General features: G+C 42.1%; 1 protein-coding gene across 1 annotated transcript in view; it reads right to left on the bottom strand.

The window, feature by feature from the left end:
- LRBA (LPS responsive beige-like anchor protein) overlaps nucleotides 1-17,062 on the bottom strand; it is a 752,417-nt gene that overhangs the window by 47,519 nt on the left and 687,836 nt on the right. Inside the window, exons 47-48 of the mRNA XM_045295806.1 lie at nucleotides 5,140-5,229; nucleotides 821-998 (exon numbers count right to left, since the gene is read on the bottom strand). Coding sequence (XP_045151741.1) covers nucleotides 821-998; nucleotides 5,140-5,229 — 268 coding nt within the window. The remainder of the gene's footprint in view (nucleotides 1-820; nucleotides 999-5,139; nucleotides 5,230-17,062) is intronic.

Here is a 17,062-nt window from a genome sequence, read left to right as displayed (position 1 = left end):
ACAGTCTCTGGAACCATCGGGTGCAGTTCTACTCTGTCTTCTAGGGTCAATACAGGTAGGATTCAACTCCAAGGTCGTAGATTTGATTGTGTCTTTTAGTTCTGACGGTGCGGTGGTTAAGCGCCCACAGAGGCTAAAGAAGGTCAGCAGTGTGAACTTGCCTTTTGCTCCCCATGAGAAAGATGTAGACACAGTCCACTTCACTGAGGAGTAAAGCCTTGGCAACCCTCCGGGCGGTTCTACTCTGTCCTGTGAGGTGACTCTGAGTTGGACAGGGCTCTGCAGCCGCGGGTTAGTTAGCACTTAATGGAAAGCAGCATGTACTCAGTGGGTATGTGGCATTTTCTCTGTGTACTTGAAATGCGCTTTTCTTCTACCACCCACACCAAATAGCACGATGCATGTACAGAAACATCCAGTTTCTGGCACATTGTAGACAATCAGAGTGTTTAACGAGTCAGTGGATGAGTGAGTGGAAAAGGGGGAACGTCTGATACATAAAAAGGATGCACTATTTATGGAGACAATACAGAGCATTATTATATTAAAATTTTATATTAGAAACAATATTTATCTCTGAGGAATAAAGACAAACCACTAGATGCCAAAAAATAGTTTATGCTTCAACATTTGTACTATATGGCTCAGATGGGACTTCTCCAAGCCTTTCAAACTATTATTTATTTTGACTCTTACTAATGTGAGAAAATTAAAAGCTCAAAATGTCGAGATATGGTACACTTAAGCAGGGGAGGGATTGCCCTCTCCTCATACGGCATTCAGCAGTTAGTATTTCTTATGATGATATTTCTTTACTTACCGGGAAGGTTGTGCCACTTGTTCACAGCAAACAGCCTATTAGCAGTGACTGTGATCACAGCAGGAGTGGCCAGGCCGGGCTGGGTGTTGGCTGCCACGTGAGTGACAGGGGAGTTGGAGGGAAACTTTAGGACCATGATCACATCTTGCTGGGCTTGGTCTGTGAACATCAACGGGCTCTGCAGGAGGAGATACTGTTGAGTATCCAGATGTACAAGGAAGGCAAGACAAAGAGAGACCAGGAGAGGGGTGCAGGGAGAAAGAAGAGGAAGACCAGGCTAACACAGCTGCAGACACTGGCAGAGAGCAGACAGGCGTGTGGAAGCTGCACTTGAAAACTCGCTTGTTTTCCACGTCTGTGATAAGTGGAACTGTTGGGTGGTTGAAATATAATACATTAATAAATAGACTTCGAATAGTCACAGTTTTCTTCTCGAATGATTTTGAATCCATTTTTAAAGACATAAAGAATTGGGGCTGCAATAAACCCATATTGATGGGTATCATATCAAATTATGATCAAAAAGGGGCAAGAGGCCAGGGAGGGGAGAGATGGAGAATAAAATGAGAATATGTAATAGCCATGAAAGCAAGCCAAAAGTGGTGCTGAGTTAGCATGAAGATTTTTCACATCTAAACAGGAATAATTAAAAGAAACATACTTATAAACAATCGTGAAGACAGTATGCATGTATTATTACAGTTGAGCAATAACTTAAAGACATCATATACAAACTTAATTACAAGGTGTTTTAAAGCAGTGCATAATTAAGTGTACTCTGTAAAAGCAATATTAGTTATACAGTGTAACAAGTCATAAACATTACCCTATTATAATGCAAATTCTACTGCTTCCTGCAGAAGACTGGAATAGAGAAAAATACCTAGACCTTCCTTTCTCTCACTTGCTAAAAACAAAACAACACTAAAGCTCAAGACGTTTGTTTCCCCATTCTGCCTCTGAAGGGTAGAAATTGACATCGTTAGCTGAAACACAGTTCTAGTAATTAGAAAAACAAAAACTGCAAACCCTTGAAAATGGCTATGGCTTTGGGACATTTCTCCAGTCCATAGCTCATAATCCAAGACACATCAGCCCTGCCCTGATTCATGGGCGCTCCTGCCACTTTGCGGTACAGGCTCTCCTACAGTAATTGCACTGAGCATTTTCAGCAATTCTCCTCGACCATGTCTATTTTCTAATAGCTGATTAGTATCATTCAGAATGGAAACACTTTGATGAAGTGCTTCTGGCTGCTTTCCTAGAGCCATATTTCAAAACACCAGGTATACGTGAATGCGCAGGCACATACATTTAACACATATTTATTCAGACTTGCTAATAAAAAATTAAATAAATTTGCATTTTTATTATCAGTCCTTTTAAAAAAGTTATTAAGAGTACTTAGAAAAACATATTGCACTAAGAATTCCTATTTGCACTCTTTGCATAAAGGTGTAAATAAAGGCAACTAATAAGCTACCCAGACACCCTTCTGAGCAAGTGGCTAAAAGCCAATCAATATTATGAGTTAATCCTCCCTGGATGCTCATTCAATTAAAGGTGTCAGTAATGCCTCATCTGATGTGGCCTCAATTAAATCCCACTATCTGATGGTGTGAAAACACAGGGGGATACAGTAACAGCAGCAAAACCAGACAAATAGGCAGCCTTCGTGCGCCTGCTAATTGCTACACCTGGTGTATATTATGGCTCATGCGCTCAACGCAGCGAGGTGGCTTCAATTGCTTCTATGTCTGTGTGCGTGAGTGTGTGTGCTGTGGGGCGCACTGATGGCGGATGGAGTAACTCATCTGAATGCTGGTTAAAAATAATTAATAAACACTTCTGCCTTTGATTTTTAAAGCCCTCACATCAATAATGTACTTTCTGTCACACAAAGGACCCTTTAAACATTTTTTGAAATTCCGTGAAAATGAGAAATCATGAGCAACAAGAAACAAAACCTATATGAAAGCTTTGAAGACGCTCGGGAAAAGGAAATGAATATCATTTCTGGGTAAGAAGCCTTATTTTTTCAATTACATAATTATACAGTATTTACAAAGTCAATTTATAAACTCTGAGAAAATCGGAGTACACCATATATCATAAAGTCTCTCTAAAAAAGAATTCTATACATATATTTGAACTGAACAGCTCATATTATAAATCCAAGTAAGCACCAACTGAATACTTCTATGTGTCAGAAGAATGACTTGTTTGCACAGTGACCCTGGGGATTGACTCCTAGCCAGGTGGTAAGAACCAGTCACTGCACGCAGGCTGCAGACACCATCACTTCTGGAGCTGTTCACCGTGCTCCGGCAACAAGCTGTGAGCTCCAGTCTGATCGACCCACCCTTCTTGACCAGAATTCCCAATGCAGGCAACCAGCAGCAGCAAACTCTCTTGGGAGTGCCATCACATCTTTGACCAATACGTATGGAATGAGAGGTACTAGAAATGAGACAAAGCAACAACTCCACCCCTGTTGCTTAAGTAAAACAACTGGTAAACAGGGCTAAGAGAAACAAGAAACAAACCCTCATCTACTTTTGACATCGCTGCGATCCACGTCAGAGGTGGAAGTGGGAAATTGCTAGATAGGTTTCATTCCACTTTCCCAGGTAGGATATATGCTTACCGACAACTCTCGTTTCTTTCCAACATGCCTTTCTTTCCAAGACCCATGGTTTTATGATCAAAACACAAGTGTGCAAGTTCAGTTGTTCTATTCAGAGACTCGAAAGGATGCAAAAGATGGTCTCCAGAGCCTGCACCTTCTGGGCTGAGCAGCTGAGGGGTGGCAGGAGTGCCCTGCCTTGATTAACTGATCATCTCTTTGCTGTGGAGGGGGACTTGGCAGTGGGAATTCCCTCATTGCCCTAGTGACCAAGACTGTGCAGTGACCCAAGTAAAAAGTCAATGGAGTAGTGGAGGGGCTTCCATTAGCCAGCACCTAAAGCAGCCTGAATATCATTGGCAAGCTATTACTGAAACTCATCCTAAAGCCCAGACATAAATCATTTTTACTATTTTTAGGGCATTATCTTCCACTGCTCTTGCTCAATGTTCCCTTTTTGCATAGTCTCCTGCCCACTGCACACACCCTTGCTCATCTAACCCAATTTGACCTGTGTCAAAACACTCGGGGGAAAGGTGGTGCAAATCACTTAAATGCATTTAATGTACTAGTATGAACAATTCTATAACGAGGGGAGATAAGGGGAATAAAAGCTTAGAAGAAGAAAATGAGATGACAGAGAGGGCCAGAGGTGGGTGGGGTGGTGGGTGGGGACACGCCGAAGTGGGGATGAGAAGAGACAGAATCAGAGACAGGTGGTTTGGCAAGGCCCACATCTCTATCTCTCTGGTCCCCCAGGGCTGCTCCGCGTTCCTTCCCAGTACCCCACAGAAATCAGCCATCTGCCTGCCTAAACAGCCACAACAAAACTCGACTGGATCTTAGAATACTCGCTGTACTTATTGAAATAAGACCTTATATTCTCAGTTCTTAATTTAGAACACTAATGGGCAATCTATTCTCAAGGGGGCAATTAAAAACAACCACTATAAACTGGTTCAAACATCATACACATTTTCATCATGCAATCCAATACTTAATATAGATGATTAAAAAACAAAAAAAAATAGTGTGGAAAAATTTTCCCTCTGAAATTTCTGGAACTTTAAAAGTGGAGAGGCTGTACTAATCCTTTGCAGCTCAAGTATATTTTCCTACCCCTGAGGCTGCCAGTGGGATGTGGCAGAAATGAAGGCTGAGTGTAGGGCCTGCAGAAGCCCTGTCCCTTTGACTGGTCTAAGCTCAAGAGTGAAAGAACCCCCCTAGCTATCCCAGCTGCCCCGACGCCCACCCACATGCACAAGGGAGTCACGGTGAAAGCCCAGAAGAAATGCCTACCCAACCCACAGAATCAGACAACAATCAGTCAACCAATCATGGTGTAAGTCACTATGTTTCTGGTGGCTTGGTACACAGTGGACATCTAAACCCTCCCCTCCTTGTGGTCACTGACTCCAGTAGCATCATCCTGTATATCAGCAGAGGCCACAGTTACCCTTTCCCAGACACTAGGGGAGCAGGCAGTCTTGTGAGCAGCTTGCTGTTAGATTAACGAACAGGGCACCCAAAGAGGTGGGGGGGTGGGGGTGGGGAACTGCCCAGATGTGGTGAGGAAGATTCTCACCACAAAGAAAGGCTGTGGTGAGGGTCTGGAGGGAGCCTGAGACAGAGACAGGGTTGGGGGCAGGGGGGGGGGGGGGGGGGGGGGGGGGGGGAAGGGGGTAGCACTTACCACTTGCATGGCAGAGCCTCTGGGAGGATGGGGCTCTATAAGCAGTTGAGAAGGCGTCTGTCCAAAACTTCGGATTTGAGCTTCAACGGCCTGAAAAAGGCATGGGCAGGTTTGAGGGTTAAGAGGTGCTAATTACAGGCTATAGGACCACAGCTGTTACCTGAAATGTCACTCTATCCTTCTGGCTTGTTTCATGTTGAAAATCAACCTTGTGTGCTCACAGTGGGGCCAAGCACCTGGCAAGGGCGTTAAGGGTGAGGTCATCCTTTAGTACTGTGAAAGCTGTCCCCAGAAAGCCCCCCAAAATGTTTGCCTCTTGCTCGGTGGCATGAAACAGAAACCAGCCGTTACAATCGGGGATTGTCCTTTATGGCTTCATCTCCGTTCTCTTGCTTTCAGTTCTCGGGTTTGCATCACCGATGGCTACAGGCTAATCTTGTACAGGTACAGAGAAAACCTACCGCTGCTTTGATTCTAGGCCCCGGTTCATCCTGGGAGGTGGAGAGGAGGGGAGGAGAAAACGGCTTGGTGCGATATTATTTTTGGTGACATAGGAAGAGCATTACTGTTGACAGTCTCTTTGAACCAAGTGGCCAGACAACAAAGTGAAAGCCATATGTTGTACCCAAGCAGGAGATGGTTAAACTGGGGACTGACTGAACATGAGTGTGTGTGTGTGTGTGTGTGTGTGTGTCTCCCCTTCGTGGAAAGATGTGTGCATGTGCCTCTGCCAGCCACTCCTCACTATGGCTCTCCCTTACACAGATGCTCACTCCCCACCCCCCTCCTCTCCATGGGAAACTGCTCACACCAGATGCGATCACTACCTTTAATTATTTGTTTGCTTGCCTATGTGTCTCTCCTCGCTAAAACATAAGCTCCACGAGAGCAGAGGTCTTGCCTGTCTTCTTCACTGCTAGATCCCCAAATAGGGAATTAATAAATACTACCATGTGTATGTGAGGAGAGAGGAGGCAAAGACAGAGAGAGGCTATTTCACCCTCCCACGACCGTCAGTATTCTTAACTCCCTGGCTGAAAGGACGGAGAAAACCCTTCAAAGTCATAAGAGCATATTTATCATGCTTGTGTTTTAATCCCCGAGAAAATATGCCTTTAATTTTTACATGCACTGCATGACCTTCAAGCAGTAGGAAATTAATAAGCCATCAACAAGGAAATGCAATAATCACTATCCAGTAATAATTTCCCCTTTTAAAAATGATGCTGCCACTAATAGTACTTTCACAAGAACTTTACAGTGAACAATGATAGCATTCACCAGTTACACAATCAGTGACCATTCCCTTTGTCCACAGCACTACTAGGGTTTACTGCCCCTGACCTTGGAGAGTCCATTCCTAACACACAAAGCGCTAAATAACTGCTTGATGCAGCGCATGACTCTGTGCATGGCTTCCAAAGGGGTTCTGTCCAGTGAGCCAAATGAATGTTCCTGATTTGCTTAGGCAGAGAAGACAGAAAAGCACCTCGCTGTGCAGACTGGGAGCAGCCTGGGCTTTGAGTCAAAAAGATCATGTGTTAACCCTGAATCCAAACCATTTGGAGTTACGGCCTCTAGGGTAAGCCATTTAGCCTCTTGACTTTTCAGCGTTTCCCCTTATAAAATCCGCATAGCAGTATCTTATGAAATGAAGGATTAGACGGTGTGTTTCAAAGAGCATAGCAAAACGCTCAGCCTGGATTCCACCCACTGCCACGAAGCTGCTACAGGACACAACAGAACTGCTCCCTGGGGTTTGAGGCTGTAAATCTTGATGGAAGAAGATAGCCTCATCATTCTCTCTTAGAGCAGCTGGTGGGATTGAACTGCTGATCTGGTGGTTAGTAGCCCAATGTGTACTCAGCTACGCTACCAGGGTTCTTTTGGCACAGAGCATACAGTAAAAAATATTTATTGAAAGCAGCTAACAACAATAGTCAGAAATATTATGTAGCAGGAAATTTTCTAAGTGATTTCTATCCTACATAATTTCATCGTCAGACTTCAAGGAGCCCTTGTGGTGCAGTGGGTTCGACTGTGGGTAGATAATCACAAGGACAGTTCAAATCCACCAGCTACCTCCAGGAAGAAAGAGGCTGGCCGTTCCAGTACAGAAGTACAGTCTCAGAAAGTTAAGGAGCAGATCTATATGAGTCAAAACCTACTCGATAAGAGTAGGTTTGGATTACCAATTGATCCTCAAAGTTTATGATATGAGTACTTTACTTACATATGGGTTCATCCCCAACCACGGCCAATGAGTCATCAGAGTGATCCTATAGAGCAGAGTGGAACTGCCCCACAGCATTTCAAAGGCATAAATCTTTGTGGACGCAGACTAACACAATTTTCTCCCAAGGACCAGCTGATGGGTTTGAACTAGCTTCCAAGTGCTTTAATCGCCATGTCACCATTGATCCTTATTATGTCCCAGGTCATACATTAATTAGGCGTCATAGTCAATTATCTGTACCCAAACCGCTAGGCTGCAGCGCTCATGTGATGGGGCTTCAAAATGTTTGTGGATAAATAGAATTTTTTGAAGGCCCCTCACAATCACATGAACCTATCCTTTTTCTTATCCTGCCTTTGGGAGGATGAACACAAACAAAATAGTCATTTACAATCAAATGAATGAGTATTTCCTATCATCATCATTACAGTGAGTACAGCATGTTCAGAGAGTAACATAGGTGGACAATGGTTCATTTTAAATAGTGGGAGATATGACTGGCCCTAGAAATTGCCGTATATATTCAAGTATAAGCCCACCCAAATATCAGCCGAGGCACCTAATTTTACCAAAAAACTGCATTAAAAATGTGCTGGAAAACTCAGCTTATACTCGAGTATATACGGTAACAACAAGAACAGAAAACAATAGGAAGTGGAGGACAAAGACTAGGACCACCTTTAAAACATCATCTAACTAGAGATAGTCAAATGTGAAGAAACCAGATGGTGCCCAACTATCAAAGAATGGCAACCAAGTTTTAAAGGGTTGTCTTAATTAAAACAAGCAGCCACCTAAGTGAGATAAATCCACATGGAAGAAGCATCCCAGCCTGTATGATGCATGGATTGTAAATAATATAATCCAAGACTGGAGGGGGTAACTGTATTAGAGCTTAGATTCTGAGTACCCAGTTTGCAGAAGGCTACTGATGACAAGGAAAGCTCGAAATCCATTTGCAGGGTCCCCGTGTAGACTTACCATACAGAGAATCCCTTTGACTACCAACCAGGGATGTGAATTACCTTGCTATCAGATAGGATACATCAGAAAGTGGATTGCACTGAGGTAGCTAAGATTTAATACTTTATCATTTGTTCTCCCTTTCGACCTATTTGAAATGTGCTGTAGTTTTTATTATTTTCTACTTTTCTTTTGGAGTGAGGTTTCATGGTTTTATTTTGTGATTGCTGTTAGGTTTGGGGCTGTTCTTGTGTGGTACATTTTTCTGTACATGAAATCCAGGATAGGTGAGTCTACAGAGGCAGTAACTGAACGAGTAATTTCTTAGGGTTTTGGCCGGTGAGGTTGTGGGGAAGTGGGGAGCTAATAATAATGCAGACAAGAATGAAGAAAATGTTCTAAAATTGATTGTGCTGATGATTGCACAACTCTTTTTAATATTGTTAAACCACTGAATGTGTATGGTATGTAAATTATGTCAGTAAAACTGTTAACATTTTTTTAAACTTAAAAATTTTTTTTTTAAATAGCATCTAACATATTTTGATGAGGATAAAATCAAACCCCAAACACCAAAATTATAATTAAACACCAAAAATGATCTTGAGGAAGAAATCACGAAGTGGCAAGCTGAAAGTTAAAAGGCAGTCACAAAGAGAGAATCGGCTCTGTTGTTTAATGATAAATGGATTTATGAACTGAATTTCTGAAAATGAACCCTAAGCTTCTGTCAAGAACAGCTGGCAAAGGCAACGTTCTTTCCCCCAACTATTGCCTTCTGTGGCCCAACATCCAAAAAGCCTCCTCTCCAGTGATGGAGGTGGTGGTAAGGAGATTGGCTTCAACACTTAGCCTTTGGTGGCTCAGACTGAGAATTCTGAGCTCAGTTACTTTTCCTTTAGACCTTGGGCAAGTTCCTTAATTTCTTTTTCCTTTGTCTATAAAACACAGCAAATAACACCCAGCTTATAAAATCACGGGGAACAGAGAGATAGCTGAACACTCTACAAAATTGGCTTTGAGGATCTGAAGGCTTGGAACCTTAGTCTCCTGGGCAACTCAGCTGAGAGCCTACATTTCACATCATGTATTGTATGTTCTGCATCCCAATGTGCAACATCTGGGGCTTTAAAAGCTTGTGAGTGGCCATGTAAAATGACAACGACTGGTCTACTCAGCCAGAACAAAAGAGGAAGAAGGGCATGAGACTCAGAGAAGAAACTGGTCTATAGGGCTTGTGCTCTACACAAACCACAGCCTCATCTACCATGAGATCAGAAAAAACGCGGTGGTACCTGGCTCCCATGACCAACTGTTCTGATCAGGGCCACAATCAGTGAATCCTGACAGAAGGGGAGAAAATGTGGAGCAGAACTCACAATCTTAAAAGCTCAGACGCACTGGTCCACTGAACTGGAGGACTCTGCCGGCCTGTCACTCTGAAGTACTTTTTACCTAAACCCAAACTAACTCACGGGGTCGCTTCTAACCTAAGCAGGGGATGGGTGCATAAAGTAAAGAATATCACCGGGGAGAGTGAGCCCCTTTAAAAGAAGTCCTCTGTATGGGAGCACGTGGTCGAACTTGCTCCAAAGCACAGACGAGAAGGGAGCAGAGAAACCGGCACATTGGGAATGGTACAACCAGAAAACAGCATCAAGGAATAATCTGTGTAGAAAGTGTTCAATGGGAACACAGTTTGCTGCGTAAACTTTCATTATTTCAGAGAAGATAACATAGAAAGCATTTTGCACAATGCTGAGCGTGGAAGCAAGCACTGAATAAGTGTTATGCTATGTTTGGGACCCAAAGTGATCCCCAACGACACTGATGAAAATAAGAAAGGAAATGCTTCAAGATTTTATGTAAGAAAAAAATGAAGAACCCATTCTTTTAACAAACTGCAATCTGACTGAGGATCTCAAAGCACACTGCCGGGCTGGGGCTGAGTTTCTAAAGGCGGAGCACTCTCTTCAGAGATTCAAAGAGCTTCCAAACAAAGGGGTCAAGCGCCCCAATGATAAGGAAGCTGTGGTAACCGCCGAGGAAAGGGATGGCCATGTCAACGGTGACCTCAGGAGAGAGCAACCAGCTTCGCTATCAGTGACTTTCAGCAATGACGAGAACTGCCAAAACCAACGTTTACATGCCCGTCTCCGAGGGCACTGAAGCAAGGAACAGAAGTGGGAGTATCCTAGGGCCTGTAAGTGTTGCCGGAGACGGGCCGGAAAGTCTGGCAGGCAGGTGGGACCTGGGGTGCTCAGGATTGCCAGCTTCCAAGGCAGAGATGGGCAACGTGCGAGCGACAGCCCAGGGCTGGCCGTCGGATGGACAATCTGAGGCAACGACTTGGATGTCACTCACACAAAAGAGTGATTTCAGTGTGTGTTGATGCAGCAGACACTATTTCTTTTTCAAATGAAATCTCAATTTTGAAAAAAAAAAAAAAAAAAAGATGGGGTGATTTCATTTCTCAAATGGGTGGGACTACACTTAATAATAAGCCTTCTTGGTGGCCCCTGAGACAATTGTGAGGAATTATAGGGCTCTGTTGAAGCTACTGGTTAAGACCCAGGAAGGAAACCAATCTCAATCTCGCACACACCTGGACCCAGTGCTAAAGCTTATGTGGCATTCATGTTGAAGGTACGATATTAAGAATCAACAAAGAGAAGAGGCAAATCAGGTTGGGTAAGAGAAAAAGCAGGGTGGGTCAGACCATGAAAGCCATAGAGCAGGGGTCCTCAAACTATAGCCCGTGGGCCACACGCGGCACGCCAAGGACATTTATCCGGCCCGCCGGGTGTTTTTGCCCATTTGGTTTTTTTTTTTTACTTCAAAATAAGATATGTGCAGTGCGCATAGGTATTTGTTCATAGTTTTTTTTAAACTATAGTCCGGCCCTCCAATGGGTCCGAGGGACAGTGAACTGGCCCCCTGTTTAAAAAGTTTGAGGACCCCTGCATAGTTTCAAAGAAAGAATGGCCACTGATGCTAAATACTGTAGAGAAATTAATAATGAAATTATCGCATGTATATAGATAATATCTCTAATATTTATCATAGTAGAATTTTAATGTGATTGATTTTTTAACATATGTATTGTTTAACCTCCACTATCTGGTCTGTGAAATGCTTGCTTATGTGAGTAGAATCTTGAGCTAACAAGCAGTGTATTAAAAAAAGGCAGGCAGTGCCCATACAATAGCAGCTAAATCCCATTAAAACAAACCTTACTGGAGCCCACTGACAAAGCTCGAGAGTCACATCTATCAGACGCAGGCAATACGTCCTGCAGGGAGTGAGGTTGGGCTGGGTGGGGCTGTGCTGGCAGGGAATCAGGATTTTACTCACTTCTCAGGGGAAGGGTGGTGAGGGGAAAGAAACGTGAGTGGGTTTGGCTCCTGGGAGTGCAGAGGTGGCCCCGGTAGCCACCACCCTGTTTGTGTGGCCACCTCCTGATCATGTGCATATCATTGACCTCTGAGTAAAGGGCTTTATTATTTATTGTGGTAAATAATATTATTTTTTTACTGTAGTAAAATGTATAAAGCAAAAGTTTCTCACTTTAAAAGTTTTAAATGTGTAATCTGTTACATTTTACAACATTAAAATTTACACACACACACACACACAAAATCACTAATAATTGCATTCACAGTGCTAAGCTGCCATCGCCAACAGCCATCTCTGAAAGTTTTGCATCATCCCAAACAAACACAGGGCCACATCAGCAGTAGCTCCATTTGTTTTCTGGAGGTATTTGCCTGATCAAGCTATGTCATGGCAGTTCTACTCTATCACATGGAGTTGCTATGAATGGAAATTGACTTGGGGGCACCTAACAACAATCGGATCATAGAACATTGTGTCCTTTTGTGGCTGATATTTCACTCAGCCTGTTATTTTCAGAGTTCATACATGCTGCAGCATGTCGCGGAATTCATTGCTCTTTTTAGCTGACTAATGCTCTACTTGGTGTATGTGCCGCATTTTGTCTGTCCATTCATCTGCTGACGGATACTTGGGGTTGTTTCCACCCTTTGGCTACTGTGAATGATGCTGCAATGAACCCTGGTATATAGGATTTGGTCCCAGTTCCTGCCCTTAGGTCTCTAAGCATAGACTTGGAAGAGGAATTGCTGAGTCAAATGATGCCTATGCTGGAATTTCTGAGGAATGGCCAAATTCTTCCACAGCTGCTGCGCCTTTGAATATTCACACTGGTATTGCATGAGGGCTCAAATATTTCCACATCTCACCAAAACTTGCTGCTTTGCATTTGCCTAATAATAGTGACACTAAGGTGTGTGTGTGCCCCCCGCCCCCCTCCCGCACACAGGACTTTGATTTGTGACTAGCACCTTTCAAGTCCTTTGATCATTTTCAAATGGAATATTTGCATTTTTGTTGTTGAGTTATAGGGTTTTAATTTTTAAAATCTATATATTCTAGATAGTAAGACTTTAACAGATATATGGTTCCTAGTTTTTAGGAAAAGGCTTTTCTAACTCATAGCATTATATTTGTTCTAATTATTGTCTCAGTGACAGAATAAAAGTTGTTCTATCACACCGAGACAGTAATCTTGTGCTCAAGGCAACTAAGGCGGCTGCAGAATCCTTAAAATGATAGTTTTACTTCTTGATTTACCATTAAGCGATTGGTAACACAAATGACCAAGAGTAGATTCTGCTCCATGGACACCCTCGGTGTGCTCCTTCTTATTCCTTTTAAAAAAATAAGGTTTGTTTGTTTGTTTTTTAAATAAATCATTCTATTGAGGTCTCTTGCAGCTCTTATAACAATCCATACATCCATCGTATCAAGCACATTTGTACATAGGTTGCCATCATCATTCAAAACATTTTCTTTCTACTTAAGCACTTGGTATCAGCTCCTCTTTTTCCCCTCCCTCCCCCACCCTCATGAATCCTTGATAAATTATAAATTATTATTAATTTCATATCTTACACCATGCCCTGTCCCTCTTCACCCATGTTTCTGTTGTTAGCATCTCCTTGGCGGGGGCTGGGGGCGGGGGGGTGATCCCTTCTCCCCCCACCTTCCTGGTATAGCTAATCCCATTTCTGTTCCTGAGGGGTTTATCTGACCTGGATTCTGTGTATAGCTCTTATCTATACCACTATACATGCTATGGTCTAGCCAGATTTGTAATGTAGAACTGGGTCATGATAGTGAGGGGGGAGGAAGCATTCAAGAAATAGAGGAATGATGTGTGTTTTGTCAATGTTATACTGCACCCTGGCTGACTCATCCCTTCCTTGTGACCCTTCTATGAGGGGATGTTCAATTGTCTATAGATGGGCTTTGGGTCCCCACTCCGACCCCCGTCGTTTGCATCTATTTGGAAGCAGGTTGCCTGGCATTTCCTCAAAGGAGCTTCTTTCCCTCGGTACCTCTCAGGGGCCCATGCTACAGGGACTCAACTTAAGTCAATGGACTGGACCGACTCTGAACGATAACAGCATTCCTGTCTGTGACGATTTACTTTTAAGGCTGTATCCTACAGTAATGAACAACTATGCATCACAGCTGTCGTCATCTTTCTTCTGAGGGGGTGGACACCACAGAATTGTAAGGAGAGAGATTATACAAAGTTGCAAAAATGATTACTTAACCTGTGTATGTATGTGTGTGTGTGTGTGTATATAATGTCCATTTATATATGGCTACGGTAAGTGCCACTGAGTTGGTTCTGACTCATAGCAACCTGACGTACAATAGAAGAAAACACTGCATGGTTCTGCGCCATCATCACAATTTTGTTTTATATATATTCACATATTTTATAACATAAAAATTATATACACGATTGCCATTGAGTATCCAACTCACAGCAGCCCTAAAGGACAGAGTAGAACTGTCCCTGTGGGCTCTGAGACTGTAACTCTTCACAGTGCAGAGAGCCTCATCTTTCTCTCGAGGCGCTGCTGGTGGTTTCAAAGTGCTGACTTTATGGTTAGCAGTCCATCAGGTAACCCACTATGCCACCAAGTTTCCCATTCATCCATCCATCCATCCATCCATCCATCCATCCATCCATCCACACAGTGTATTTGGCTGGGGTAAAGTAAAGCACTCAGTAAATGTTAGCAACTACATATACTTAAGAGAGCTGAGGAGGTAGTACAGTGATCAAAGCCCTTGGCTGCTAATCCAAAGGTAAGTGGTTCAAATCTACCAGCTGCTCCACAGGGGAAAGATGTGGCTGTCTACTTTAGGGACAGTTCACTGGTATCCTCTAGGGTCACCATGAGTTGGAATCGACTTGATGGAAGTGGGTTTTGGTTTGGGACCCATAATAAGAGGATTAGTAATAGTAATCTACCCTCTCTTATAGGATCCTATACATTAGCATAGACTCCTTGGCAGTGAGAGTGAGAGGAGTGGGCACACAGTAGGCACAAATGGCCATCTATGTCAACTTAATTCATCCAGGACACAGCTAAGATATACACCACCACTACTGATATTGCTAAAACAGAATAGCTTAGTATTAAAAAAAACACCCTATTAAACAGGTCTACTAAAAAGCTTGCTTTATTATTCAACATTGTTATCCATCAACCCCCAGTTATTTCTGTAAACAGCCTATTATTACTTTCTATTATAAAACCTGAATTCAGCAGGCATCATTCCAGATGTTGAAATGCATAATAATAAAAAAGACTATGCAAATACTTTGGGGCATTCCAGCAAACCGCACATTTATATTTTATAAACAGCATCTCAATATTACCTTGAGGATTTATTAATGGATTTCCAAATGGAAAGATTATGAAGATATTTTCAACAAGCTATTTATTCTATTGTTTTCTGTGCCAATTATTACATATCACATGCTTTTATAGTTATAAAAAGATAATATAGATACATTCACTAGATAGAATGAAGAGGAAAAAGAATAAAGAGAAAAAAGAAAATTAAAGCAAAGCAGACTTGGCTTAGCGACCATGTAGTATCTGGCTGCATTAGACAAAGACTATTTCGTCTCTGAGTCAGGCTTGTGAAACTAAAGTGTTTCACTGGGTTAATTTGTTTCCTCAAACACAGGTTGTAAAATTTTACATTGGAGGGTGGAGGTGAAATAACTTAAACTTATGGATACAATTAAGAAAAAATATTATGTATGTGTGTGGGTTTTTTTTTTTAAGTTCGCCAACTTTGAAATTATATTTTATTCCTCAAATACTTAGATCTAAAGTCAATATCACTATTTGGGCTAGAAGCAGTCAGGCCATAATATCATAGGATGAGTTGGTTAGTTGGCATAAAACAGTTCATAAAGCTTGTTTTACATCCTAGTTTGGAGAGCATTGTTTGAGTTCTTAAAAACTTGCAAGTGGCCAACTAAGCTACAACGATTAACCTCTTCTCACCTGGAGCAAAAGAGAAACAACTGAAAGGCCCAGAAGCTCATCTACAGAACTAGCAGTCTCCATGAATTTCCCCCTCACTCACTCTGAGTCCAGAGGAACTAGGTGGTGCCTGGTTACCACTAAGGGTCATTCTGACCAGGGCCACAACAGAAGGATCCTCATAGAAGAGGAAAACACTGTAGAAAAAGACTCATTCTTTTAAGAGGAAAACACTGTAGAAAAAGACTCATTCTTTTAAAAGTTCATACTTACTGGACTCTTTGAGACTAGAGTACTAAGAGTACTGTCATGAGATATTTTTTAAACCTTGATCTAAAATTACCCACTGAGGCTACTCATTAGATAAATAGTGGATTGGTTTATACAAATAAAGACTATTACCTATGAGTGTTGTACACCTTTAAGAAATCTCTGTGTGAGACCAACTGGTCAACAGTTATTCTAAAGCAAAGATAAAAGGGTAAGGAGACCCCAAAACCTATTTACTAGAAGCATCCAGAAGGGAATTGAGAATTGCGATACATTTTGAACAACATGACCAATGGCACTAAACAACTGTAGCTGTAAATGTTAAGTGGGAACCTAATTTGTTAATTTCATCAAAAACCACAATAAAGTATTTTTTAAAAGGTTAATGATAAAGGCATTTCTACTATAAAAAAGTTAGCCTGAAAAAGGAAAACCTACCAATATTTGTGATGTATCTATCAAGTTTAATTTTAACATTCATATTCAGAAATATTTTTTAACCCTCTAAGAATAGCTCCAGCTGGCAAGTGGTCCCCAAATAGTTAAACCAGTAGATTTTGCTACAAAATTAATTTTGTTAATTTTAGCTTATTTCTTAATTTATTTCAATGTGAAGTATATATATGAAGCTCTTAGTTTAGCAATTTTGATGTCATTTAATATGAACTTAATATTTAAGAAGGTATATAAATATGTAAGTAAATACAATCTTTTTCTCTAAAAGACACTTGAAAATGCATCCGGTATCTGGAAGCACATGTGCCATGAGAGTAAGCCAGCTGCTGTGGAATCATTTCTAACTCATGGAGACCCCGTGGGAGCCAGAGTAGAACTGCAAACCAGAGACTTCTCAATGATCTTTCGGAAGTGGACTGCCAGGCCTTTCTACTGAGGTGTCCCTGGGCAGACCTCAACTTCACATCCTATGGTCAGCAGTTGAGAACATTAACCATCTGTACCACCAGGGACTGCGGTCATAATAGTATGGAGTAGGGCTTAAAGAGCAGGAAAGAAATTGTAGCTCCCTAAGTAACATTTACTTAAAAAATAAGAACGCTGTGAAAAATCAGAG

Source organism: Echinops telfairi, unplaced genomic scaffold (assembly GCF_000313985.2).
Source record: "Echinops telfairi isolate 266 unplaced genomic scaffold, ASM31398v2 ScPeMD7_5868;HRSCAF=6743_1, whole genome shotgun sequence".
In the NCBI taxonomy this organism is placed as follows: Eukaryota; Metazoa; Chordata; class Mammalia; order Afrosoricida; family Tenrecidae; genus Echinops; species Echinops telfairi.
The sequence above is the reverse complement of the archived record's forward strand: the minus strand, read 5'-3'. Positions and strand labels throughout refer to the sequence as shown.